The sequence below is a fragment of the Neovison vison genome, chromosome 1 (genome assembly GCF_020171115.1).
Source record: "Neovison vison isolate M4711 chromosome 1, ASM_NN_V1, whole genome shotgun sequence".
In the NCBI taxonomy this organism is placed as follows: Eukaryota; Metazoa; Chordata; class Mammalia; order Carnivora; family Mustelidae; genus Neogale; species Neogale vison.
This window is the reverse complement of record NC_058091.1, coordinates 21,782,292-21,808,253: the sequence shown is the minus strand read 5'-3', so window position 1 is coordinate 21,808,253 and position 25,962 is coordinate 21,782,292. Positions and strand designations below refer to the sequence as shown.

Genomic DNA, 25,962 nt, shown 5'->3' with positions numbered 1-25,962 from the left:
ATTTAAAGACTGCTCATAATGAATTTTGGTAAGGCTAAGGGACAGGGGCACTCACACAAATTACTGGTGAAAATAAATTAATGTAGCCTTTTTAGAAGGCAATTTGGGAGTATATGTAAGAAGAGTATGGTACAAGTCTGGAGTTCTCAAACTCTAGCATGCATCAGAATCACCTGGAGGTTCATTATAACCAAAGTGCTGGGCCCCTCCCCCAGATTCAGAAGTATGGGGGAGAGTCAGAGAATTTGCATTTCTAACAAGTTCCCCCATGATGCTAATACAGCTGGTCTAGAGAATACACTTAGAGAACTACTGGTGTAGATGGCTGGGAATCTGGCTCTGATGCTTGTCAGTTGTGTGACCTACACAAGTTACTTAGCCTCTCTCAGTTTTTTGTTTTTTGTTTTTTCATCTATTAAAAATGGGGACGACAGGGTACCTGGCTGGCTCAGTCAGTGGAGAGTGCAACTCTTGATCTTGGGATCATGAGTTTGAGCTCCACGTTAGGTGTAGAGATTACTTAAAAATAAAATCTTAAAAAAAAAAAATGGGGGTAATAAATAGTGTCTACCTCAGAGAGTTGTGAGAATTAAAAGTTAATAAATGTAAAGTGCATGTGGGAAGTACTCACATTAAATGTTAGCTCAATAAATGTTTTAATTTTGAGGGCACCTGGGTGACTCAGTGGGTTGAGCCTCTGCCTTTGGCTCAGGTCGTGGTCTTAGGGTCCTGGGATCGAGCCTCACATTGGGCTCTCTGCTCAGCGGGGAGCCTGCTTTTCCCCTCCTACCCCAGTCTCTCTGCCTGCCTCTCTGCCTACTTGTGCTCTGTGTGTCAAATAAATAAATAAAATCTTTAAAAAAATAAAATAAATGTTTTAATTTTTTATTAAGATTTTATTTATTTGAGAGAGAGAGAGTGCATGTGTGCACACAAGCACACACGTGCACCATCAGGGAAGTGGGGCAGAGGGAGACTCCCGAGGAGCTGGGTGCCTGATGTGGGATTCTATTCCAGGTCTATGACATCAAGACCTGAGCCAAAGGCAGACACTTAGCTGACTTAGCTCAATATGTTTTCTTAATTAAAAAGTTCATTCTTTTTGATTGGACAATTCCATGTCTAAGTATATATCTCCAGAGAAATATTTATATTACAACCTAGATGAAATAAATTTATTTAAAAATATAGCTTAATAAAATATTCTTGACTCAAGAAGAAAAAATATAGCTCCATAAACTTTAGAGTAATCCAACTTATAATGAAAATGTTTCTCATAAAGAAAACGCGGGGGGGCACCTGGGTGGCTCAGTGGGTTAAAGCCTCTGCCTTTGGCTCAGGTCATGATCTCAGGGTCCCAGGATCGAGCCTGTATCCGGCTCTCTGCTCAGCAGGGAGCCTGCTTCCTCCTCTCTCTGCCTGCCTCTCTGACTCCTTGTGATCTCCCTGTCTCTGTCAAGTAAATAAATAAAATCTTTTTTTAAAAAAAAAAAGAAAGAAAGAAAGAAAGAAAGGCCAGAAGTCCTCACTGGTGTCTTCTACCAAACTGTTTAAGGAAGAAATAATATAAGTATTGTACAAACTCTGTCAGACAACAGAAGAAGACATAACATTTCCCAAATAATTTTTTTAAAGATTATTTATTTATTTATCTGACAGAGAGAAATCACAAGTAGATGGAGAGGCAGGCAGAGAGAGAGAGAGAGGGAAGCAGGCTCCCTGCTGAGCAAAGAGCCCGATGCGGGACTCGATCCCAGGACCCTGAGATCATGACCCAAGCCGAAGGCAGTGGCTTAACCCACTGAGCCACCCAGCGCTCCTTCCCAAATAATTTTATGCGTCCTGCATAACGTTGACACTAAACTTGACCAGGACATCACAAGATAATTAGAGACCAATATCCTTCATGAATATAGATAGAAAAATTCTTTTTTTTTTAATACAAAAATTCTTAACAAAATATTAGCAAATCTGTTGTCAAAAATCGACCTTTGTGCTCTGGAGCCAAAATATGTAATGCAAAGACAGAGTTTGGGTATCAAGAGGAACAATAGCTTTATTGCTTTGCCAGGCAAAGGAGGTTGCCTTCAAAACTGTAAACCCGCCCAGAGGAAGGGGCTGGGAGTTTTACAGAGAAATACAGGATCTAGCCAGTTTGGGTAGGAATTGTGTACGTGCTGGCAGCCTCCCTTGCCATGTCTTCAGGGTGGGATCAGGTTCCCGAAACAAAAGGCTAATATGGGAGGGGAGGTTTGCAGAAGAGAGGGAAAAGGTTATTTAAAGGTTTATGCATTTCTTTTTGAGGGAGAGAAAGAGTGTGTGCGCACACATGTGCAAGTAGCGGGGAGGAGCAGAATCTTTCTTTCTTTCTTTCTTTCTTTTTTTTAAGATTGTATTTATTTATTTATTTATTTATTTGACAGACAGAGATCACAAGTAGGCAGAGAGGCAGGCAGAGAGAGAGGAAGGCAAGCAGGCTCCCTGCTGAGCAGAGAGCCCAATGCAGGGCTTGATCCCACTGAGCCACCCAGGCACCCCTGGAGCAGAATCTTTCAAGCAGACTCGCCAATGAGTGCGGAGCCCCACTCGGGGTGCTTGATCTCACAACCATAAGATCATGACCCTAAGATCCTGACCTGAGCTGAAACCAAAAGTAGGATGCTTAACCAACTGAGCCACCCAAGCACCTGGGGTGACTTTAAAATCGAGCTTTGCTGAAGCCTGAGTGTAGCCATTTTGATTTTGTTCCACTTTCTGCTTTTAAGCAGTTTCAAATCAAACCTAGCAAATTAGAAGAAAAGGTAATACACTGTGACCAAAATCTGTATCAGTTTCCAATGTTTGTTGTAACAAATTACCACAAACTTGGGGGCTTAAAACAACAGAAACGTATTCTTTCCCAGTTCTAGAGGCCAGAAGTCTGAAATCAGTGACGGCAAGGCCACATATCCTCCAGAGGTGAAAAGACAATTCATCCTTGCCTCCTCTAGTTTCTGGTGACTAACAGCATTCCTTGGCTTGTGGCTACATCACTCCAGTCTCTGCTTCCATCTTCACATCACCTTCTCTTTGTGTCGATCCCAGGAATGCAAGGCTGTTTTAACATCTAACAAACAGTCCATGTCCACATCCTGCATATTTCCCCTCACTTGAGCAGGGCTTGTGCAAAGGATGGAATAGTCAATTGGTGATTACATTAGATTATATAAAACCCCACTGCAACAGACAAAAGAGGAATTTTCCTGGTGGCCCTAAAGAAGCCAACCACTGTGTTTTAGAGAAGGCCACATGGCAAAGTACAGTCTCTAGGAGCTAAGAATGGCTCTCCACAGACAGACAGATCCTACAACCACAGGAGCCGAATTCTGCCAAAAACCAGTGATCTTAGAAGAGAACCCTAACCTTAGATGAGTTCAAAGTTCCAGTTGCCACCTTGAAATCTGGTGAGACCCTGAACAGAGGACCCAGTCAACATAGGACCATACTCCTTACCCTCAGAAACAGTGAGATCACAAACTTGTGTTGTGCTAAGCCAAAAAAATTTTTTTAAGTTTATTTATTTATTTAAGTAATTTCTCCACCCAACATGGGGCTCAAACTCACAACCCCAAGGTCAAGAGTTGCATGCTCTTCTGACTGAGTCAGCCAGGAGCCCTTGGCTGAACATATCTTTTAATGTAATTCGTCATATTAACAGCATAAAGGAGAAAAATCATACAATCATCTCATATGCAGGAAAGGCACTTAACAAAATTCAGCACCTGTTTGTGATTAAAACTCTTGTCAAAACAGAAGAAGAAGGAAATTTCCTCCATTTGATTTAGGGCATCTATGAGAAACCTTTATCTAACATCATACCTAGTGGTGAAATATAGAATAGTTTCTCTCTAAGACTGAGATGTTTCAAGGTGTTCGCTCATACCAGTTCCAGTCAACATTGTATGGGACCTGCTATCCCATGCATTTAGGCAAGAAAAATAAATAAAATTCCTTTAAATCAGGGAGGAAGCAGTACAACTGTCTTTATTCACAGATGACATGATTGTAAATCTAAGGGAATCCTCTCATATTAGAACAGTGAAATTGACAATGTTGCAACAGGGTATCAAGGCAATATGCAAAACCTGATTGTATTTCTCTATATAGCAACAAAGAATTACAAAGTGAAATTTCCCCCCTCAAAAATTCTACCTTCCATAGAACACTAGAGAACAATTGGCCATGTTCTTTGCAACTTTGTAACAAGGATTGCCTTTTCTCCAGTTTCCAATTACCTGTTCCTCATTTCCATCTGAGATCTCATCAGAATGGCCTTTATGTCCATATTTCTACAAACACTCTGTTCATGATTACTGATGTGTCCTCTAAGATGGAAGATCTCTCTCCCTTTCTCCTCTTTTCTTTCTGAGCCCTCACCCAAATTGCCTCTATCTAACATTTCTCATTTCTACCATGCACCTCAGACTCCTCCAGCCTCCTGTTATGCCCCAGTTTCAAAGCTGCTGCCACACTTTTAGGTACTTGTTACAGCAGCAGCCCATTTATTGGTACCAAAATCTGTATTAGTCTGCATGAACTGCTGTGACAAAATACCGTAGACTAGGTGACTTCAACAACAGAAATTTATTTTCTCACGGTTCTGGAGGCTGGAAGTCCAAGATCAAGGGCTGGCAGGGTTTGGTTTCTGGTGAAGGCTAACTTCCTGGCTTGCAGATGACAACCTTTTTTCTGTGTCCTCACATGGTAGGGAGAGAAGGCTGTGGGGAGAAGGAAGAGAAAGTCGGGGAGGGAGGGCGCAAGGTAAAAAGGAGAGGGAAGAAAGCTCTCTGCTATCTTTTCTTACAAGGAAATTAATATGATTAGATCTGGGTTCTGTCCTCCCCCCCTCCCCCAACCACAGTCTTCTCCTTATGACTTCATTTAACTATAATTACTTTGATAAAGGCCATGTCCAAATACAGCCACAAATACAGAGGATAAGGGACACATTTGGTTCATAATAGCATCTTGATGTGAAAAAATTCAGTAGTATTTTCTGAAAAAAAAAAAAAAAAGAATCTAAGCAGCAGAAAGTCTGAAAAAGCAGAATGTACCTAATACATCTTAATGTTGTAAGTCAGTATTTTTCATCTCTTTCCCTTATATTCTCTCATTGATAACAAATGAACAAATGTTTCTGATGGGCATGTGTTTTGCTGGTCCAAGATGGCTTTCTACTGCCTGAGAGATAAAATGATGCTATTTGAGGTGTTAAAATGGAATATGATCCAGGAATCCTATGCCAAGGTAATAATAAAAAAAATGATGCGAATGACTTGCCCTATTAATTGTTCTGTGTTGGGGATCATGACAGGTACTGGGAGTGCAGTAAGAATAAGACCCAGGGGGCTGCCCGTGAAGAACTTACAGTTGGCCAAGGACACAGACCTGTCCTTTCAAAGTGATTTCCCCAGGAGTGGTAAGGGGCTTGTGCAGTCGTCCACATTCTCTTATTCAGGTGGCTGGTTAGAAAGGCACCTATGGTCAAAGAATAGTCTACCAAGGGAAGCTCTACCCTCCAAATAGCACCATATTGAATATACATATGGTCTGTGCCAAGCTGTGAAGCGTGGACATGTGCAGTATCTATTTTAAATAGAAATGCAAGTTTTGTGTTTGTGCCCCTTAAACATTCTTCAGTTCACTCCATGATGCCTTTGACTTTTGGAGTAACCATGTTAGGTTCATCAAATAAATTATAAGGGACATCCCAGTAAAACAGAGCGTTCTTGTAAAAAGAAGTAGAACCCACTGTCTCTCTACCCACAAAATGCCGCGTATTTGTTTTTTTTCTAAAAGGCCATTCTCATCTTCCTTTTTTAATAAAAAGGATATTTTCCTGAGAAATGTTTTAAAAACTGTGATTTTGTTTCGGAGGCATATATAAGCAGTGTGTCTGTGGTTTTGTGACATCATAAGCATCCTGAATAAAATAACATATTGCAACTTCCAGGGAGACTTTGCATCTCTGCAGGACGAGTTTCATCTGAAAAGCTTGTAGGCATGCAGATAAAATTTTGACACTAAAACTTATTCACAGTCTTCCTAGACTCAAAAAATCCACCAAGAAACAAAGTCAATTAAATTTTATTACAACCAAGAATATAAAATAAATGCAATGTAATTTATTTTAGCTTTAACAGTCATCTCAAGAAGGGTGTCAGGACAACTCAAATGCGGGGAAACACTCTGGACTCCAAAGTGGCTTCTCTCCTGCCCCCCACGGAGCTCACTTGCTGGGGGGACAGCTGGCTCTGAGTGCACACCTCGCCGCAGAGTGTGGGAAGCGTACGTGGTCATCTCTATAATCATAGAAAGAGGGGTGCGTGCAGAAAATGGCTGAAAGAAGAGACAAAGACAGGTACACTTCACAAACAGGAATTATGGGAGTTACAAACTAGGCAGTTGAGAAAGGATATACTACATAACATATATAAAAAGTACTTTAAATTGCTGTTAAAAAGGACATCTTCAGTCCAGATTTTGTGTAATACTTTTAGTGTCTACACAGACAAATCTTTAAAAAAATTAAATAGTATTAATTTACTAAATATTTAGGAGATAACAGTGCATTAAGGATTTTTTTCAATATAATACATACATATCACTCCTTTGCAGTGATAGCATAGAAGAGTAAGTATGGCCTTAGGTACAACACATTTCTTTAAAAAATCCTAAAACAATGAACTTTGCTTTATGGTATCTGTGACTACTCTTGAAGATGATGGGGCCTAAACTGCTAGGTTTGATATAAAACATTACTTAATCCTTGAATCCTTCAAGCCTCCTTCAGGCTAACTGCTGTCTTATTGCCTTTCTCCATTCCCTTGAAAGATATCACCGGAGAGTTAAGGATTTCCAATTTTCCTAGAATTTTTCCTTCATTGTATAATTTCTGCCACATCGTTTTATTCAAAAGCAGATTAAGCTGCAAATCTTTTTGTCCGACGATTTTTCCTATTCCCTGGAGCAGAGAAAACAGCTTCGTTTCAGAGGCATACACCCAGCAGCGGCTTCACCATGAGTGAGGCAGTGAACATGGAGGTAAACGTCGTCCCTTTCCATTCTTCAATGTCAATTAGGTTCACAAGAGCGAAAGAGTAGTGCAGAAGGCCAAAATTCTAAGTACTAAAGTTTTAAAACCACACAGATATAAAAATATACATGCCCTTGGTTTTCGTATGTTACTGCACGACCTACTATCATCACAAAGATTGCTTCAGCCTCGTAGAAACAGCCCGGCCACCAGGCTACCTTCCCCTGGAGCTGGCTCTCCTGAAACTAGAATCCCTTTTCCCAAACACACAGCTCACCAGAAAGCTAATTGGAAACTGATTTGTAATATGGAGGGCAGAGAACCTTCACTTGTATTCCTTCCTTCCTTTCAAATAACCTCCCTCTGTTTGGGTATTCTCATGGCTTGGGGGAGGGGGGCTCCCTGCGTTCTCAGGGAACAAGACAGTAATGCGTCTTCAAAGAGAAATGAGGTCATTTGGGGACTACAAAGGTAAATTTTAACCTCAAAAGGCGTCACAGAGCTCCCTCAAGGTCCCACAGTTTAGGGTCCATAAGAATGTTAAAGGCTTTGTTCCCGTTTGCAGGGAAAAGGAAATCATGAGTCTAAATTATTTCAAGGGCACTGGGCCCAACTGGCACCCCCAACTCTGAGGCAAGAACGGGAAGAAAAGGGCCAGTACCAGCACAGTGACCAGAATAATGCGGGTATCTGCCTGTATCCTGGAGAACACCATGGACTAGAAAAACGGATGGTACCCCTCACGGTTTCTGCATCAGTTCTGCCAATAAAATTAGCTATCTGCAAGGAAAGCAGGGTACTCCTGTGATTACATAAGCACGTATCACAAGAACAATATATCAAAGTTGCTTATAAAGTATGAAGGGGCATGGTATTTTGGTCTACACCCGTAGGTGGGCTTTCCTCTTATTAACTCTAAATGCCCCCCCAGGGCTGCCACGGAGCTTCTGTTTTCCCTGTAATTTCCCACAACCACTTCAGAAGTGCATTCTGCTTATAAGGGCCACCAACTGTTGTTGAGAGGCTGCTGTGAACATTTCAAAGACACATTAATGCCTGTTGTGATATTTAATCGCTGGCCTTCTCTAAGGTCAATAGAAACCTCTCGATAACACTGTCTATCACACAGCAGCTTTGGAAATGATAACCCTATCCAAGTGAGTTTAGAAGTAAACAAAAGGACCCTCATTCTCTTATAAGCCAGTCCTCTCATCCCAGGAGAACTTGCAGTTGTGGAATGGATCCTAAGCTCCTTAAGGACAGGAAGTATGTCTTGCCCTTTGAGTCTCCCAGCCGGGATGGCCCTGGGCACATGGTGATGGTGCAGTGAGCAGCTGATGGCCAATAACTCTGGACAGTGAGGCTTCAGGGCACAGGAAAGAATTTTATACAGGCAGCTATGTTATGCAAAGGGCTATTAATTTCCCATTTAAAAAATAAAATGGAAGGGGTGAATTACCATTGAGACAATCAGAAAATTCCTTCCAATGGAACATGCCAACTGCTTCATCTTCCATGTTCATGAGTGTCACCATATAGCTTCTATTATTAATAAGCATTATTATGCTGAGATCAGTAAGGTCCTTGCTGGCTACAGTATCACATTAATAGTGCAAAATGTATACTGGCTTCTGTCTAAAATCTTATTTGTGTATGGACCCAGAGTATCATAACCAGGTAGATAAGTTCACAAATAGTTTAAAAAAAAATGCATATAGCTTGCATATACAACAATCAGCTATTTCTTCTAGCTCAAGAAAACATTTATAACAAGGCTGGTGCTGCTAGTAGCATTCCGAAGAACACAAATTTCTTGCCCCTTACATTAAAATGGGAGCTCGAAGTCTTTACATTTCCTGTGACTCTGGGAAGTGAGGGCCTCCTTTCCCCGGCTGAGAAAGAACTCAGCCTCTAATTCATAGATCCTGGAAATGTATAGTCGTGTATACTATCTGCCCACAGTTTTTTAGGCACAATTATTAAGTTTTCTCCTAGGGGCAAAGAAAGCATTCAGTGCAATGAAAAGATTCTTGATAGAATTAAGTTTCAGTTAACAACAGCAAAATTATGCATACATAATACATCCTCGAAACATGAATAAAACCTAAACTTTTAACATGCTTTAAAAATAGTCACTCTATGTCTAATGCAAATATGAATGGAGAACACTGCTCTTTATTTTAAAAGCAGGCTAAGTTGCAAATGAATTTGCAGGCTTCTGTTTGAGTACTCTTGATTACGTAAGAAAGTTACTCAAGCTAAGCCCCGACGTGAAGAAACCAACAGTTCTTTAGAGAAGCCAACTTCATGGACAATACACACCAAAAGCTTTTCCTTCCAAGGTAAGTAACACATCCTTTGATCGATGTTACTCCTTAAAGAAACCCTAGTGCAGTTAATACTCTCTTCTGCTTTCTGGTGTGGGGCACCAGACGGCTGCAGTTCCTCAAAGCTCTTGAAACCCTTTTTAAGGTAGACTTAGCTACGTGACGGTCAAGTGAGAATTCTTCAGTACTGAATACTCCTCAGAACAAGGGGATTCTGGGAACTACGTTCCATATGAATGATTGATTATATAAAAACTAGCACATACTTGAGTTCTTCGTAGCATAAAGCATAGTAACTGTAAAGATCTAGGCTGTTTTTGGTTGTAGGTTCCCTCCGCCCCACCATTTGTCTTTTTTTTTTTTTTTAAGACCTTCCCTGAAACTAGATAAATAAAAACGTAATAGTAAAGTACTTTGGGACAGTAACAGTTCCTGTTTAAGACTTCCATGAGCAAAACAGTCATATTCTGTGAAAACGACGTAGTGCTTTAAAAGGTGCATTTTTACCTGTGTCGCTAGGGCAGTTCATGACGTATAAAACTATACACCGCTGGAGTCCTGTTTCTAAAACATTAAAATCCTATTAAAAGAGCTTTGAAAAGATAAATCATAGTGATTGCTACAGCATGAGAAAGGTGCACCAGGAAATCCTTCCAAAAAAATGCTGAAGGTTACAGAAGTGAAGTGCTTAGGATTAGATCCGACGCTGGAGGAGAGTCGCAGCGGAACACATGCGGGGACAGGGTGCTGCGGCCACGTCCCAAAAATCTTCTTGAAGTCCATAAAGAAGACACATCAGTTAGTCCTGCAAAAGTCAGGATGGAGTCTTCCTCCTAAGTGGAGGAGTCTGAGACGGCATCATCGATTGCATTTTTTGGTTCTCTTCAATGCGGGCGGCATATTGCTGGGGTCTGCGCCCTGGGCCGCGGTCAGTAGCGGTGGCCCGGGTGAGACGGGTGGTACTGCGCGCTCTGCTGGGACGAGGACGAGTAGCCGAGGGTGCTCTGGGACTGGGAGGATCCCTGAACGCTGCTTTGGTAATTCAGGCGAGAACTGGAGTGCTGGGGGAAGGAAAGGGAGAAAGGGAGTCACTGGGGGACGCAGAGAATGGCTCGGGGTGTTCATCCTGACAGCACGGGCGCCTGCTTCGGATCCACGGCAGCCGACAGCGGACGTAAGCTCATTAATACATTTTGCGTATTTGAACTCACGGCCTCCACCACTGGGACGACGTGTTTTGGCAGGCATGGAAGTGTGGCTGGATTTCTGTGGGGCATAAACCGCAGTGGCGAAGGAAGGCCGGGGGGAAACGCAGGCCGCCCCCTGCTCTTGATACTAACTCCGCTTAGCTGTTCTTTGTGCGACTGAGATTTGCCAACAAGAATGATCGATCTGGCACTGAATTACTGGGATTCGTAATGTATCTGGATGGGCTGTTAATGTCCTCATAGGAAACAACAAAGTGATGATTAAAAAGTCATTTCTAGAGGCACCTGGGTGGCTCAGTCGTTAAGCGGCTGCCTTGGGCTCAAGTCCTGATCTCAGGGTCCTGGGATCGAGCCCCACATCAAGCTCCCTGCTCAGCGGGAAGCCTGCTTCTTTTTCTCCCACTCCTCCTCTTGTATTCCCTCTCTCACTCTCTCTCTCTGTCCAATAAATAAAGAATATCTTTAAAAAAAAAAAAAAGTCATTTCTAGAGAAGAGAATTTGCAGAGGTGGCGGCTACAGTGGCCTCAGCACCACCCGTAGGACAAAACGCGGCAGGGTGGGCGGGATAGGGCAACAAGAAGTGCGTTGTATAAACCTCAGGGAACATTTAGAATGGAAAAAAAAAAAAAAAAAGTTCATGCATGAGAATGCCCTCAAGAGAAAGCAGAAACAAATGATTTCAATTCAACGTTTTTTTATCACCTTAAATGAAACATTCATCTTCATGGTACCAAGAACAAATACGAAAAGTATGTTTAAAAAAACATCTATAGGGGCACCTGGGTGGCTCAGTCAGTTAAGTGGCTGCCTTCAGCTCAGGTCATGATCCCAGGGTCTTGGGATTGGACTCCCTGCTCCACGGAAAGCCTGCTTCTCCGTCTCCCCCTGCCTGCTGCTCTGCCTACGTGTGCTCTCCCTCTATCTCTCTGTCAAACAAATAAATAAAAACCTTTAAAATAAAAAATAAAAAATCCTCTATAGAATAAGAACACCTGTCTAGTTAAAGATAAGCATAGCTGGAACCAGTGTCTTTAGCTACGCTCGGAAGGCTGGTTTTTCCCAGAAGCAAAGTGGGAAAGAGCTTACTAATAAAACCATTACTCAGAGTAAAAAATGTAAATGACCTTGTGGTGGCACTGAGGGTTTAAGGAAGGACATACCAGCAGGGTCCCCCCGCTCAGTGTGCAAAGGCTGCCAAACCTAACTTGGAACATCTGGTCTAAGACAGCAGGGCCAGAAGATAGTCTTGGTGAAAAACAGCTCTGCCTGGCTTCTTCTCTGTTACAGAACTCTGGCTAGTTGCAGACAGCAAGATGGAGTCACTCATGTCAAGCAGCCACTAAGGGGCCCGCAGCTACCAGATACTGCCAAACCCAGCACCAGCTGACGACCCTGCAGAACTCAGTCACCAGAGGCAGGGGAGGCTGGCAGGGGCCCAAGACTCACTAAATCCCTCTAAAAGGGGAGAATTTCTTCAGCACACTGTCCCACTCCTCAGACACCGACCCCTCTATGCCCGATCACTTCAAAAAGACACCTGCAGCCGAAGGCTCTGCCCAACGAATCTCTGAACAGAACTGAGCGCCGAGAGCGGCCCCGGACTGGACCGAGCCCTCCTCTCCACCGCGCACCCCCAGAACTGACTTCTGGTTTGGTTCGCTAACTTCCTACCCTCTACGCTACCTCGTTTGTGTGTGACTTGTCTTACGTTCTGCTCTGTGTGCCATGTGAGGAGCGAAGGCAATCGTGTGGTGAAAAGTCACTGAGTCTGGAATCCTGCATCTGGTTTACAATGATGCGAATCCTGCTTTGTGAGTGAATAAAGCCGACGTCGCGGAAAGACGCAACTTGTGTCTGCGCCTCCCTGGCGTGCTCATCACGCTAGATGTGTTAGTGTAAGGAGCCTTTCAGGCTTCCAGAGTCCCATGTGTTATTTTTAAGTTTATTATGAAAAACATGTTCTTTGCACTCACAATTGCTAGGCTGGCTATGATCCCTTTACTTGAGCAGACTAGATTCAGCACGAAGGTTCCTCCACACTCGGCAAAGAACAAACGTGTTGAAATGTGAGTCACGCGTAGGTGCAAGGGGCCCTGCCACCTCCACATCGCACAACCTCTCCAGCTGAGGCGCTGCGATATCTGCCCGTTCCATAGATCACGCTGTTTTATTTTTAAGTGGATAGCATAGTATGGGAGAAAGAAAAGCAGCTTAAAGAATTCTTGGATTTAAAAGGAATACAGTAGGGTAGTAATCTGTCCGTAATGGACTATTCTCAGGTGAATATAATATAGTCAGAGACACAAAGATGAACCAGTTTATAAGAAAGGTTTGGTGCTCCCATGATAGGAATAAACTACTGTTGGGGCAAAACAGAATTTATAATAAAATTCAAATATGTTCATGACTACTACTCAAATAGCAAGCTGTTTTCAGTACATCAAAATGAAGCCTTGATTTGTTTCATTGTGTTTAGAGAAGAAAACCACAGGCCCAAATGGTGTCACTTAGGGCAAATCACCAAACCAGAGCTTAATACCAAAGCTAATTGCAGTTTCAACTTTCCCCAGAAATGTAGTTTACCAGGTCAGCCAAGAAATTTTCTGATGGGTGCCAAAGAGTCTGCCACCTGGGCCTATTTCCCCCAAAGGAACAGGAGGTAATTTGCATGTAAGACCCCCCCCCCCCCCCCCCCCCCCCCCGCTCTCTCCCGCTAAGGGAAAGTGACCCAGCCCAGAACAATCTTTTCTACTCTTTAGCTACTCACTCTCTTACCCGGCCTTCCTTCCTAGAAAAACCTTCCATTTTATACAACTCCCAGGACTTGCTAGATGGGATGCTGCCAAATTTACAGATCATTTAATAAAGCCAATTCGATCTTCAAACGTACTCTGTGGAATTTTGTGTTTAGCCTGTGGAACCAGTGTCAGTGCTAGTGTGTACCCCCCTGCTTGCACGGACTCTTCCAAAAGAAGTTTTCAGAGAAGACGTGGTGTGATAACACATTTGTTTGTAGGTATATTCAAAAATGTAAAGCCGGTTGAGGGAGCTATTTATTATGTCTTTCTAATTAATGTTTCTCTTGATTCCCATTCCTTATCAGTGAGTTTATGGCTCCCTTGCCTGAGGGTTTTGCTTTTGTTTTTTAATCTCCATCCTCTTTCTCCTCTTCCACCAGAACCCTGAGAGTCTACTTTTTTTTTTTTTTTTTTAAGTTTTAAGGGTGTTTTTTTTCTCCCCACCCCCACCCCCAACTTCCTAGATCTTATACTTTCTTAAAAATGAGGACTTTAAAAAAAAACAAAGAAAGAAAATGAGGTTTTTGTGGGTTTTTTGTTTTTCATTTTTGCAGTATTCCCTATGGTTTTCACAGGTATTTTTACCTCCCTCTTCCCAAATACTAATTATCCTTGGACTTTTTTCCCTTTAATTTCCCAAATTAGTAGTACCATCTGTAGAGGCCACTTTTAGACAATAGGCTCGAGCAATGGGAACTTGATCAAGGCAAAAGGGCCCACAGCAACCCCCTGGCTGAACACAGGACCCTCAGGGGACCCACCTCAAGGAACCACAGACCCCAACTGATCAGTGCGCTATTTACAACCAGGTACAGTTAGCGAAAAAAAGGAGAATTCCATAGTCACCATACCTCCTCACGTTCCCGCTTTTAACTACAGCCCCTGACCCACCGCCTCCTGGCACGCTGCCGCTCCTGCGCTGTCCTCCACGGCTCCCTGGTGGTAAACTCAGTCAACTTCTGTCTCCTTTGTTACCCTTTCACGGCCGGGACCACCAGCTGCCACTGGTTTCCACCCATCCCTGCCCCACACTTGGGAGCCCCTCTCCCATCGAGAGAGACACCACATTTCGAGAGATACCCCACAACTGTAGGGTGTTTTTTATCTTAATAATAAAAAGTATCTTCAATTCTCAGAAATACTTCCAGTGTGACCTAACAGTGATTTCTGAAAAGTCTCAATCTTAATCCCTTTCTATGCTTACATGGCTACTTACTGATTATTTCCTCTCAGTGACAGCAAATCTTTCTCAAGTATGCAGCTTATTTTGTCCAAAATAAGCCACCGCTCCTCTCTCTCAGTTGCTTATCTAGTTATCTTTTTCTGACCCAAAGCTGACAGGCAGCTAGAAGGATAATAGGAGAGATTTTCTTTGAGGAGGGAAATGCCTGCCTCACCTTCCCTCCTCAGGAAGGCAGGGAAAACAAGGCAAGAATGAAATGTTTTGCAATTACATGAAATATGATCAAAATGTTCATTTTCGGGGCACCTGGGGGGGTCAGCGGGTTAAAGCCTCTGCCTTCGGCCCAGGTCATGATCCCAGGGTCCTGGGATCGAGCCCCACATCGGGCTCTCTGCTCAGTGCAGAGCCTGCTTCTCTCTCTCTCTCTCTGCCTGCCTCTCGGCCTACTTGTGTTCTCTGTCAAATAAATAAATAAAATCTTTAAAAAAAAATGTTCATTTTCATATAATGACCTAGAAATAGGATTGTAGCATTTGTACAGTCGAACTTTAGAGTTAGGTACTACATAAGTCTAAATTGACTTCTGGGTTGCCTGGGTGGCTCAGTCCGCTGAGTGTCAGCTTTGGCTCAGGTCCACATTCTGGAGTCCTGTGATCCAGCCCCTCTGTGGGGTTTCCCACCTGCGTCTCCCTCTTCCTCTGCCTCTCCCCATTGCTCAGGTTCTCACTTGTGCTCGCCCTTTAAAAAAAAATCCTACTTCCCATTTCACAAAATGTATGGCCGTTAAAAAAACCAAGTTGAGTACCTGATAATCTGAGGGCAGAACAGGCCCGCCTGAGTTCGCGCCCGAGGGCCCCAGGCGGGGCTTCTTGTTCGCAGGCACCTGACTGAGGCCCGAGTCCTGACTGTGCTGCAGGCCGGGCCCCGCACCCCCCGTGCCCGTCCCAGCCCCGCCTGCAGTCCCATTGGTCTGCGCGCTGTTCTGCTGCGGTGGGGGCGCCTGTGGGGGGGCTGCCGCCTGCTGGGGGGGCGCTGTGGGCTGCTGATGCTGGTTCTGTTGCTGCTGCTGATTCTTGGAAGAAAGAGAAACAGGTCAACTCGGTATGGAACCACATTAACAGGATGATGCTTTCTTTTCCTTTTCCTTTTCTTTGTAACAGGACATCACTTTGAGAACTTGGTAACGCGCACGTGACTGCCCACCGAGCTGGACTAGGTGAGACACGCAAGTACTGCAGCTGGCGACGCAGCATCCCCAAAGGTCAAGAGTCCCGAGCCCCGAGCGGGATTCAGACTCTGAAGTTCGTTTAGGATTGCGCAGTCATCTTCCACCCCAGTCCCAGACACCCCACTGGAGAGCACACGGCACCCAGGAAGTAGTTCTGCACTCTTGGAGCAGTAATGGTCTCCATCATGAGTTTGGAAAAGCAGAGGAATAGGGGGAAGGCCTGATATATTCGATTACCAGCTAAGAGAAAGATGCTTTGAAAGCAGGCAGCACAAAGCGATGGTGATGACACCCAACAAACAGAATGCACAATTAAGATTGGGGAATAAAACAGGCTCTAAAACAAATCAGAGGTTCATTTATCTGTAAACTTACTATATTTCAAATCACAAAGTACAGCTGCAATCACTTAATTAAAGTGATGTAATTAATACATACTTAATTAAAGGCAGTTAAATACACAGGAATCATTAAATTATACTTCCCTAAATTCTTTCTGCCTCTACTCTCTGGACGTGAAGCATATACTGTGTAGCTTATACCTTGTCACCTTTCTCTTCAGGTTCATCTTCGTTAAGGAATTCTCGTTTGGGGTATGGAATCTGGCAGCCAGCAAACACACTACAAAATCATTAAAAAAAAAAAAAAAGAATATACATCATGGCCTACAGTCTACAATATCAGTGATCTTGTTAACTTGAAATTCCACTTTTTTTCTTAACATATTTCCCACTCTTCATCTGTAACTACTATTTGCTAGATGCCTCCCAAGACAACTCAATTCAAGCAAATCAGAAAAGAATTTGCCTGGGTGGCTCAGTCAGTTAAGCTCCAACTTTTCATTTTGGCTCAGGTCATGATCTCAGGGTCATGGGATTGAGCCCTGTATTGGGCTCTGACCATGCTGGGCGTGGAGCCTGCTTAAGATTCTCTCTCCCCTTCCCGCCCTCCCTCCCCTTTCTCCCTCTCTTAAAAAGCAAAACAAAACAAAAAAAGACTTTATTGTCTACATTTTTAAAATATTTTATTTATTTATTTGAGAGAGACAGAGATAGTGAGAGCGAGCATAAGTTGGAGGAGGAGGAGAACCAGGCTCCACACTGAGCAAGGAGCCAGACACGGGGCTCGATCTCAGGACACCGAAATCACAACCCGAGCCAAAGACAGATGCTTAACCGACTGAGCCATTCAGGTGCTCCTGTTGTCTACGTTTTATACCTAATTGTATAAACTCATCTGGCTGAACTCATCTGGCTGACTGATCTAAAAGTCCCACCTGTTCTCAGCTTGAGCTTTTTTCTGTAATACCAAATAACAGTGATCCCTAAGACACTTGTTTTCATTCACACCTCTCTATTGCTTTGCCTGTTTCAGAATACACGCCCTTTCTCTTGAGGACTTTTTCTCCAAGGCAGTATTCATGGAGAACTTCCGGAAGGCTGCGGTAGTGTTTTCTGACTTTCAGCCACCATCGAACACCCTCAACCTGGAGCAGAGGACACAGAAAATGTAGGATACATACTCTAATGTTGGCAAGGGGTCCTCCTGAAAATAGGGATCCTGCAGAGCCTGCTCCGAGGTAATTCTCTTGGTGGGATCCATAGTAAGGAGTTTCTGAAGCTAGAGTAACATATAAGAAATTGATAGCAAGTGGAAAGATCACTTATAAGTCAATGTGTTGACTTTTGTATAAATGTCTAGCAGGATAAATATCAAACACCATTTTGTGGAGCTCACCACGCTATTAATACGCTACATGCATGTATGTGAGATTGGCAGAAATCATTAGTGTTAAAGCCCTTTAAGAATGTAATTTTTTTTTTCCTGCTGATAAATCGTTGGGAAAAATTAAGTCTAGAAGTAAAGGGGGACATCTCAAAAGAAAAATGTTTAACTTTGCCTCAGCATCCACCAATTTCTTTTCTTTCTAAAGAGGAGGAGTAGCTAAGACAATTCCGTGGTGAATGGAACGAGGTGGGCTTGTGCCATGGACCCGAAGTCCCCATATCTGGAAGACAGGCACCTACCAAGAGGAACACTTTGCTGTCAGGCTTGACCTTGTGTTTCTCCATGTACTTTATGAGGCTACTGTTGGCGTACCTGCAAAGACATGACAATGAGACATCACTGGGAACACTCACACATTTCATAAAATGTGTATTACTGAAGTACAGTTTACACAATTTGTATTTCTTAATGGAAAGCTCCCAGATTGGTTTTCCTATAAGGCACATGTTTAGACCCCTGTTTTTTTCTGATTAATCAAAGAACACATAACCAAATATTGATTATGTGTGAAGAAGCAGAAATTGTTAAACAGCCCACGTAAGAGTTTCTATTGTTACGATGGCTTTGGAAAACAATTATACATTAACCATTAGAGTTGAAAATGTGAATGACCTAAAATCTAGCAATTCCTCTCCTGGGTACATACTCTAAGAGATTCCTTTGTGCATGGATAGCACAGGAGACATGAAAAAGAATGTTCTTAGCAGCATATCTATAGCAGAAAACATGTAAATAATACAAATGTCTACCAACTAAAGAATGGCTACATTGTTTTATATTCACAGAATGGAATGTTACACAATAGTAAAAATGAACACAGAGGCTGAGTGGGGAATAAAAGCAAATAAAAACAGACTATAATATAATTTATATAAAGTTCAAAGATATCTTAAACTGGAACAATAATCCATTTAGAGATACAAACATCTGTGGCAAAACCAGAATAAAAAACATGGAATGAACAGGAAGGCAGGGTAGAGGGTACACAGAGCACTTCGGTAATCTTAGTAATGTTCTATTTCTTCTGTTGAAGGGTGAGTAGAGGACTATTTGTTTTATTATTCTAAAAAGACTATGTATCATATTTTTGTCACATATGTTCTTTCCTAAATATGAAATATTTCATATTAAAAAGGTAAAAAAATAAGTAATATATAAGTTTATGGTAGAAAAATTTAGAGAATAAAACATAGAGAAGAAAACTGAAATCACTCATGGTCCAGCCATTCAGTGATTTAAAAGAAACACACAAAAAAACCACTGTTGAGATTTTCCTAATTTTCCTGTCATTTTGGCTACATATCTATAGATGATACAAACACAGAAGGGGTTTGTTTTATTTTTATAAAATTGGGATCATACTAAACAAACTGTCCTACCTCTTTTCACTTAATAATAATAATGTTTCATAAACATTTTTCCTTGTCTAACACTACCTAAACTACTAATCTGCAATGGTTGCATATTCCTACTGTTACTGATTTGTTTGTTTCACAACAGTTAAGATATAGGGGTCCTTGTAGGTTAATCTGATCCACATAGTAGGAGACAGTGCTGCACAGCCTGTGAGAATCAGAGACCCTTTCCAGAGCCTGACTCTGGCATTTACCAGCTGTGTGATCATGGGCAGTTCATTAACCCCTGTGAAAGCCTTAGGTTCCTCCTCTGGAAACTGAGGATTATAATCAATACAGGGTTGTCATGAGGACCATATGAGAAAATGCAGGTAATGGCTTAGCACCAAGCCTGACACATAGTAAGGACTTAGCCATGCGTGGCTGCTCTGATTGCTTCCATAGGAAAAATTCTTGGATTTATTAGGTCAAAGGATACGTACATTTCAAAGCCATTTGTATGTGCTCTAGAACCTTGCTACACAAAGCTGGCCCTCAGATCAGCAGCATAGGCCCCTGAGAACCTGCATTTTTAACAAGGGCTCCAGGTGATGTGTATGTACATTAAAGTTCAAGAAACACTGAGAAATAAGGAAGCATGCCCATTTCATCATACCCTTGCCAACCCTAGGTATGTTCATTTTCAAAATCTCTGCCATATATATTAATTTAAAATTTTCTCAGGGTGCCTGGCGGGCTCAGTCGATAGTGAATATGATTCTTGATCTCAGGGTTATTAAGTTCAAGCTCCATCGATCGTTATAGAGACTGCTTAAAGATAAAATAAAATAATTTTTTTTTTTTTTACAATTTTGCTCCAACACCAGAAATATTTTTATTAGCAAGGTAACCACTAAGTTTGTTAATGGGAAGAAACTTTAAAGTTTATATAGAAATGGAGTTTGTCTACATACACATCTTTGGACTTTATGTTAAGTCAACTGATTTCCTGGGTTAACTCCAGATTCTAAGTTATTTGTTTCTATCATAATATCGGGCCATGCTTACTGGAACATTCAATTTGAAAGTCAGCTTAGAGATTTCCTTTTAGTTCCACTTTCACCTTGCCTTCTACTGAGCTAATAACCCTGGATAGATTACAGAAAGTCCTATTCACTATCCTTCTCAATTCACTGAAGAGTAATTTTTTTGGTTCTTTTCATCTGATATAATGAAAGCAAGTTATATTACTTTTTATGTCATTTCAAGTCATGTTTTCTGGAATTTTTAAATTATATTTTACTTCAGTGACTCGTATGTACTCCATTAGATTTAGCTAATTTTTAATATATTCCTTTCATCTTATGTATAAGCAGCCTGCTTTCACTGGGGTAGAACCATTTGCGTTAGACATATGGGCTCTCATCACTGAGCTTTTCCTATTACTTTTCCAACTGAATTTCATTTATTTTTTAAAACTTCTCTCCTTTTATTTCTGGTTACTGTAAACACTATCATTTTATGTGAAAATTTTCCTTTGGTCTTTAAACACTAAGATAAATGTTAAGTGCTTACATTAATTTTCTCCATCTTTGATGCTATTAGCGTGTCTTCAATTAGCGTGCCACTTCCATTAATACCCATTTGACAAGTAACTAATGAGCATGGACTATGTGCCAGGCCCTGGGGATACATATAACAGTGTATAGAGTAGACACAACCCATACCATCTAGGGGGAAAGGCAGGTGAGCATTGAAAAGTGAACTGTAGGGCACAGTCATCAGTGCTGAGAGAAGCAGCAAGGATGCTACAGGAGTACCAAGGGGAAGTACCTAACTCAGACACAGAAGGTCAAGGGAGACCTCCGCAGGCAAGTGATGCCTAAGCCAAGACCTAAAGGATAAGGAGAAAGGAAAAATAGGAGTTAATCCGAGGAGTTAAAATGAGTGGGAGGAAAGTACATTCTAGACTGGAGGAACAGCATGTATAAAAACCCAGAGGTCAAAAAAAAGCTCTGGGTATTTCAGATTCTTAAAGAAATTAATGATGTCCAGGTTACAGAATACAAAGTGGACAGTGGTTTAGTAGACGAATTAAGCGATCCTTAAGAATTGAGAGCAGCGGTGAATTAAGAGCAACTAGGAGACCAACACGATCCAATTTGCTTTTGGAAATGACTGTAGTTTAGACAATGAGTTGGAATAAAGATTGGAGGTGGAAATACCACTTGGAAGGCCACAGCAGATCCTAAGTGAGAGACGGGGGTGGTCCATCGATTGGGAGAGAATGGGATAAGAAAAGGATCAGGGATATCTCAGGTCTTGGGCTTGAACAACTGGGTGAATCATGGAGTCATTTCCTAAGATAGGAAATACAGCGGGAGGACAGTGTGGGAGGAGAGAGGATGAGTTCAATTTTGGACATGTAACTGAAGTATTTATGGAACATTCAAGTTGGGATTCCGTAAGGCAATTAGACGTGGGTCTGGAACTTGGAAAAGAGATCTGACTCGGATGCATAAACTGGGAGTTACCAGCATAATCAATGGTAAATTGTGGCCAATAAAATCAGAGAAACTGCGCGAGGAAAACATCTAGAGTGAAAAGAGAGCCCAAGAAAGAGCCTGGAGCAATACAGCAATACACGTGTTATCTTTAGGAGAAAGATAGAGGAAAAGCACCCCACCAGGACCATGTACAAGAACCACCAAAAATGAGGACTGCCATTTCCTGCTTTGCTTTATCAGGTCTGCTTTTGTTCCTACAAGCCATCCTGTCCTGAAATCTTCCTATTCAGTTCAGAGAACCTCTTTCGCCTTTTCCTCTAGGCATGTGCATTGATAACAAACTCCTCTTATGTCACCTTTATTCTCTCATTTCTGCTCAGTATACACCAGTGTGTTCTACTTAGCTTCTGGGCCATGCTTTTGTCCTTCTGCTATCCTTCCTGGTTGCCTCCCCCAACATTTTAGTCACAGTCATTATTCAGATAAAGATAAAATCACAGTTGCAGCCTTGAACTCAACCCTCATTACGCTAAAATAGGGGAGATGTTTAAACACTATATTGACCCTTAAAATTCTTAAAGGTTTGTAAAATACTACAGCCTAAGCCTGACATGTACATTTGCAACATCTGGGACATATCTTTCAATCAAAAGCATAATTAATATATTAAAATCTAAATTTCTGGTTTAAATGCTAATCTATATCTGTTTTTTAAAAGGATTAATTTAAATATTCCCACTGAAATTACTACTTATATTTAATATGAAATTACTTACGTTGTTCTTCTAAAGTCTTTCTGAAGTGTGGGGTATTCTGGCATCTTTCTAATATCTTCCCAATCTTTATCTTACAAAAAAAAATCGAGTATTATTATAGAACATAAGGGTTACTTACATAAAATAATCTACTTATTTGAGCTTAAAAAATACATAAAAAATACTCAAAATATGCTGTTGAAAAGGAATGAGTTATGAAATATGACTCCAATATTATTTTGGAAAGAAAAATAAATTACCTGCAGGAAACCCCATGACACTAAATATCCGATCTAGTTGATCATGATGAAAGGGATTGCTTGTTTTTATATCTTCCTGACGACAGTGAAAAATAGGTTCTGAAGTCAACAATTCAGCAAATATGCAACCTATTGCCCATATATCTATGAAAGCAGGAAAACATTTATTATATTTCTTGGGTTATAATTCCTGAGTATAATCACAACCTACATATAAAAATACTTTTCAGTGATGGAATATATACAGTTTGACAAGTATATTAAATATATATATACATATATTTATAACATGAAATAGCTGTATCATCACATAACAGATTAAAAGCCAAATAAAAAACATTTACTTACAAATTCCCTAAAGAAGATACACTTGGGAAACTCAATTTACATTTACATGAATTTACATTTAGGCAAAAGCCTTTCTAACAATTATTAATAATGTAGTTGCTAAAGCATTCAACTGATCATCTAGTGCAGGGTTAAATACTCATGACCTGATAGACTAAGACAATATCAGCATCAGGTTTAGTGATATATTCCTTTTTCATAGACCAGTGGAACAGAGTAGAGAGCCCAGATATGGACCCTCAACTCTATGGTCAATTAATCTTTGACAAAACAGGAAAAAATATACAGTGGAAAAAAGACAGTCTCTTCAATAAATGGTGCTGGGAAAACTGGACAGCTATATGTAGAAGAATGAAACTCAACCATTCTCTTTTTTAAAATATATTCCTTTAAAACAATCAAATGAATAACGATAGAGCATAATTTCTGATTTGTGAGTAGAGACAGTACAGACCATAAAAAATGATTTGGAAAAACTCAACTTTTGTATGAAAGACTACCAACTTCAACATTTTCAACAAACTGTAAGATCTAGAAGCTGATAAACACAAGTATCAACGGATACAACATGACACCCATAGAGATCGATTTTATTTGAATATATTCACTTGGATTAAGCTGCTCCAACCTTCCAACCCTCCAGGACAAAGTTAGGCATCTTTAGAAGTTTAACTATTTTTAAATCACCAGTTACAGATTGTTCTATTTGGATTTTACACGTTGAAAACTGTAATTTCAATTCTGACTATAATATTATATTCACAATGTTTTGCCAAATATACAAGCGAATTTCTGTAAGATATATATTCATACTTGCCCACTTAAATAAATGCTATTTAATTTTTTTTTTAATGCACAGACCACGGTATAGGATAGAAAAGCACAGTGTTTTATAGCCTACTAAACGTGGGAATCACATTCTGTAGAGAAGCTAAATAAGAAAAAAGTCTGATTATGTCCATTAGCTAGAATTAAAGTTGGTATGCTATTTCATAAAACAAATTGCCCAATGAAAAAAAAAACCCACAGAGTAATGTCTTACACAGCTGACTCCATTCAGGAGCAGCTTCCTTTCATGAAAGGTAGACTTCTGGATAAAGGAAACATACCCCTTCAATAATCGTTTTTTATTACACTATTACCTGCCATCTTAAGAGGCTATAAAATATAATTTAATCTTTCTTAATGACTCAGAGGAGTCCTCCTGAATATCCATCATGAAAGAGTAGAGTAATAGTACTCGTCAGTGTTGACTTTTAAATGGCTCTCTCTCCCACATCGCTTTGTTGTCACTCTTGCCCTGATGCAGCTGCCTCTGACAGTGCCATGTCTCTTCCTGCTGGCTGCCTCTGCTATGCAGTCAACTGGGACTGGGACTGCATGTTCCCGGTCATGCCAGTTCCTGGGTTGCCTTCCATGTAAAGGACGGAAGCCAGGATCTAGATTCCCCTGAGAACTGCTGAGAGAAGGAACCTCAGGGTAGCAGGTAATGTTGAGTTCTAGGGTTTCTTGCTTCATATTAGCCTCTAATTTAAAATGGTCATCTGGCTCTTGTATCATCTGTAACATTTCTCAGCTCTCCCTCCTTTGTCAATGACTTGTTCCTCCCTCCCTCTACACACACACACACACACACACACACTTGTTGTCACTCCCCTCCCCCTCTAAATGTTACTCCATAAAACTTCACTGATATCAAATCATCAAACTCTTATAGTCCTGCATAGAAATAATACTCCTTTCTGACAGGAACCAGGTATGGAGGAGAGTAAGAACAAGTGAATGCGTACATATTTATTATATTTATAATGTCTGCTATAACTATATTTGAAATCTAAAAATTGGGGCGCCTGGGTGGCTCAGTGGGTTAAGCCGCTGCCTTCGGCTCAGGTCATGATCTCAGGGTCCTGGGATCGAGCCCCACATCAGGCTCTCTGCTCAGCAGGGAGCCTGCTTCCTCCTCTCTCTCTCTGCCTGCCTCTCTGCCTACTTGTGATCTCTGTCAAATAAATAAATAAAATCTTAAAAAAAAAAAAGATATTGAAATCTAAAAATAACTGATTTGGGGATTATTTTTTTTATCTTTTTTCCTAATTTCTATCCAGAATGGATAATAGCAATTTGACTAAAATTGGAAGTTAGTGATTATACTTTTAATCTTTATCTGTAAGTAGCAAAATGGTTTAAATTCAATTTCAGTTGCCCTTGCTCTGAGGAAACAGGAAATACAGCTGATTTCCAATTCATACTCAATTATCTTTATTTCCCCCCACCAAAACACCTAGTTTTATTTCAAGAGTAGAACAGTTCATCAGAAAATATTCATAGAACTGTGCTTCTCAAAGTGTGGACAAAGTGTATGGACCACATACACAGAATCATATAATGGCACTAATCAAAATGGGACTTACTACCATGGGTTTGCTCTATAAAAAATCTCTGAGAGTAGGACAGACTTTGGTGGGGAGTCATTTAGTTCAATGGAAGGTTTTGGCAGAATATGCCTTTTCTTACTGGAAATCTCCCTTCACACTTCTCCTCTTCACTGTTCATGACTGAGAGATCTAACAGAAAATATAGACATAATTCTAAAAGTTGCAAAGATACAGCTCCCCAGTGAAAATCACTCACTAGAATGTAAGCAGAGTCAGGTTCTGATTTTAACCACTCACTTGAGAGCGCTCCATTCCTTCCCTCTGCTTGTGTGGTTCTCCCTCCTCCGGCCTTCACAGACATCTACCATGGGCCGGCCCAACACCAAGAGCATGGCCTTGGTGGCCTCTGAGTGGGCCTTACTCTGGGCTCAGCTGCTCACAAAAGGGCTGAGGGTCGGTCTCACACTCCCCTACTGTCAAATACTCATAGGCTTTTTCACGAATCTAATAAAATCTTTCAGCAATATTCATAAAGTATAACAAAATGGGGGCGCCTGGGTGGCTCAGTAGGTTAAGCCGCTGCCTTCGGCTCAGGTCATGATCTCAGGGTCCTGGGATGGAGTCCCGCATCGGGCTCTCTGCTCGGTGGGGAGCCTGCTTCCTCCTCTCTCTCTCTGCCTGCCTCTCTGCCTACTTGTGATCTCTCTCTGTCAAATAAATAAATAAAATCTTTTTAAAAAAATAATAATTAGGGGCGCCTGGGTGGCTCAGTGGG

General features: G+C 41.3%; 1 protein-coding gene across 1 annotated transcript in view; it reads right to left on the bottom strand.

Moving 5' to 3' along the window:
* Positions 1-6,110: 6,110 nt before the first annotated feature.
* CDK19 (cyclin dependent kinase 19) overlaps positions 6,111-25,962 on the bottom strand; it is a 175,880-nt gene continuing 156,028 nt past the window's right edge. Inside the window, exons 7-13 of the mRNA XM_044244399.1 lie at positions 22,465-22,608; positions 22,226-22,295; positions 17,848-17,920; positions 17,343-17,440; positions 16,363-16,441; positions 15,398-15,664; positions 6,111-10,463 (exon numbers count right to left, since the gene is read on the bottom strand). Coding sequence (XP_044100334.1) covers positions 10,332-10,463; positions 15,398-15,664; positions 16,363-16,441; positions 17,343-17,440; positions 17,848-17,920; positions 22,226-22,295; positions 22,465-22,608 — 863 coding nt within the window. The 3' untranslated portion in view covers positions 6,111-10,331. The remainder of the gene's footprint in view (positions 10,464-15,397; positions 15,665-16,362; positions 16,442-17,342; positions 17,441-17,847; positions 17,921-22,225; positions 22,296-22,464; positions 22,609-25,962) is intronic.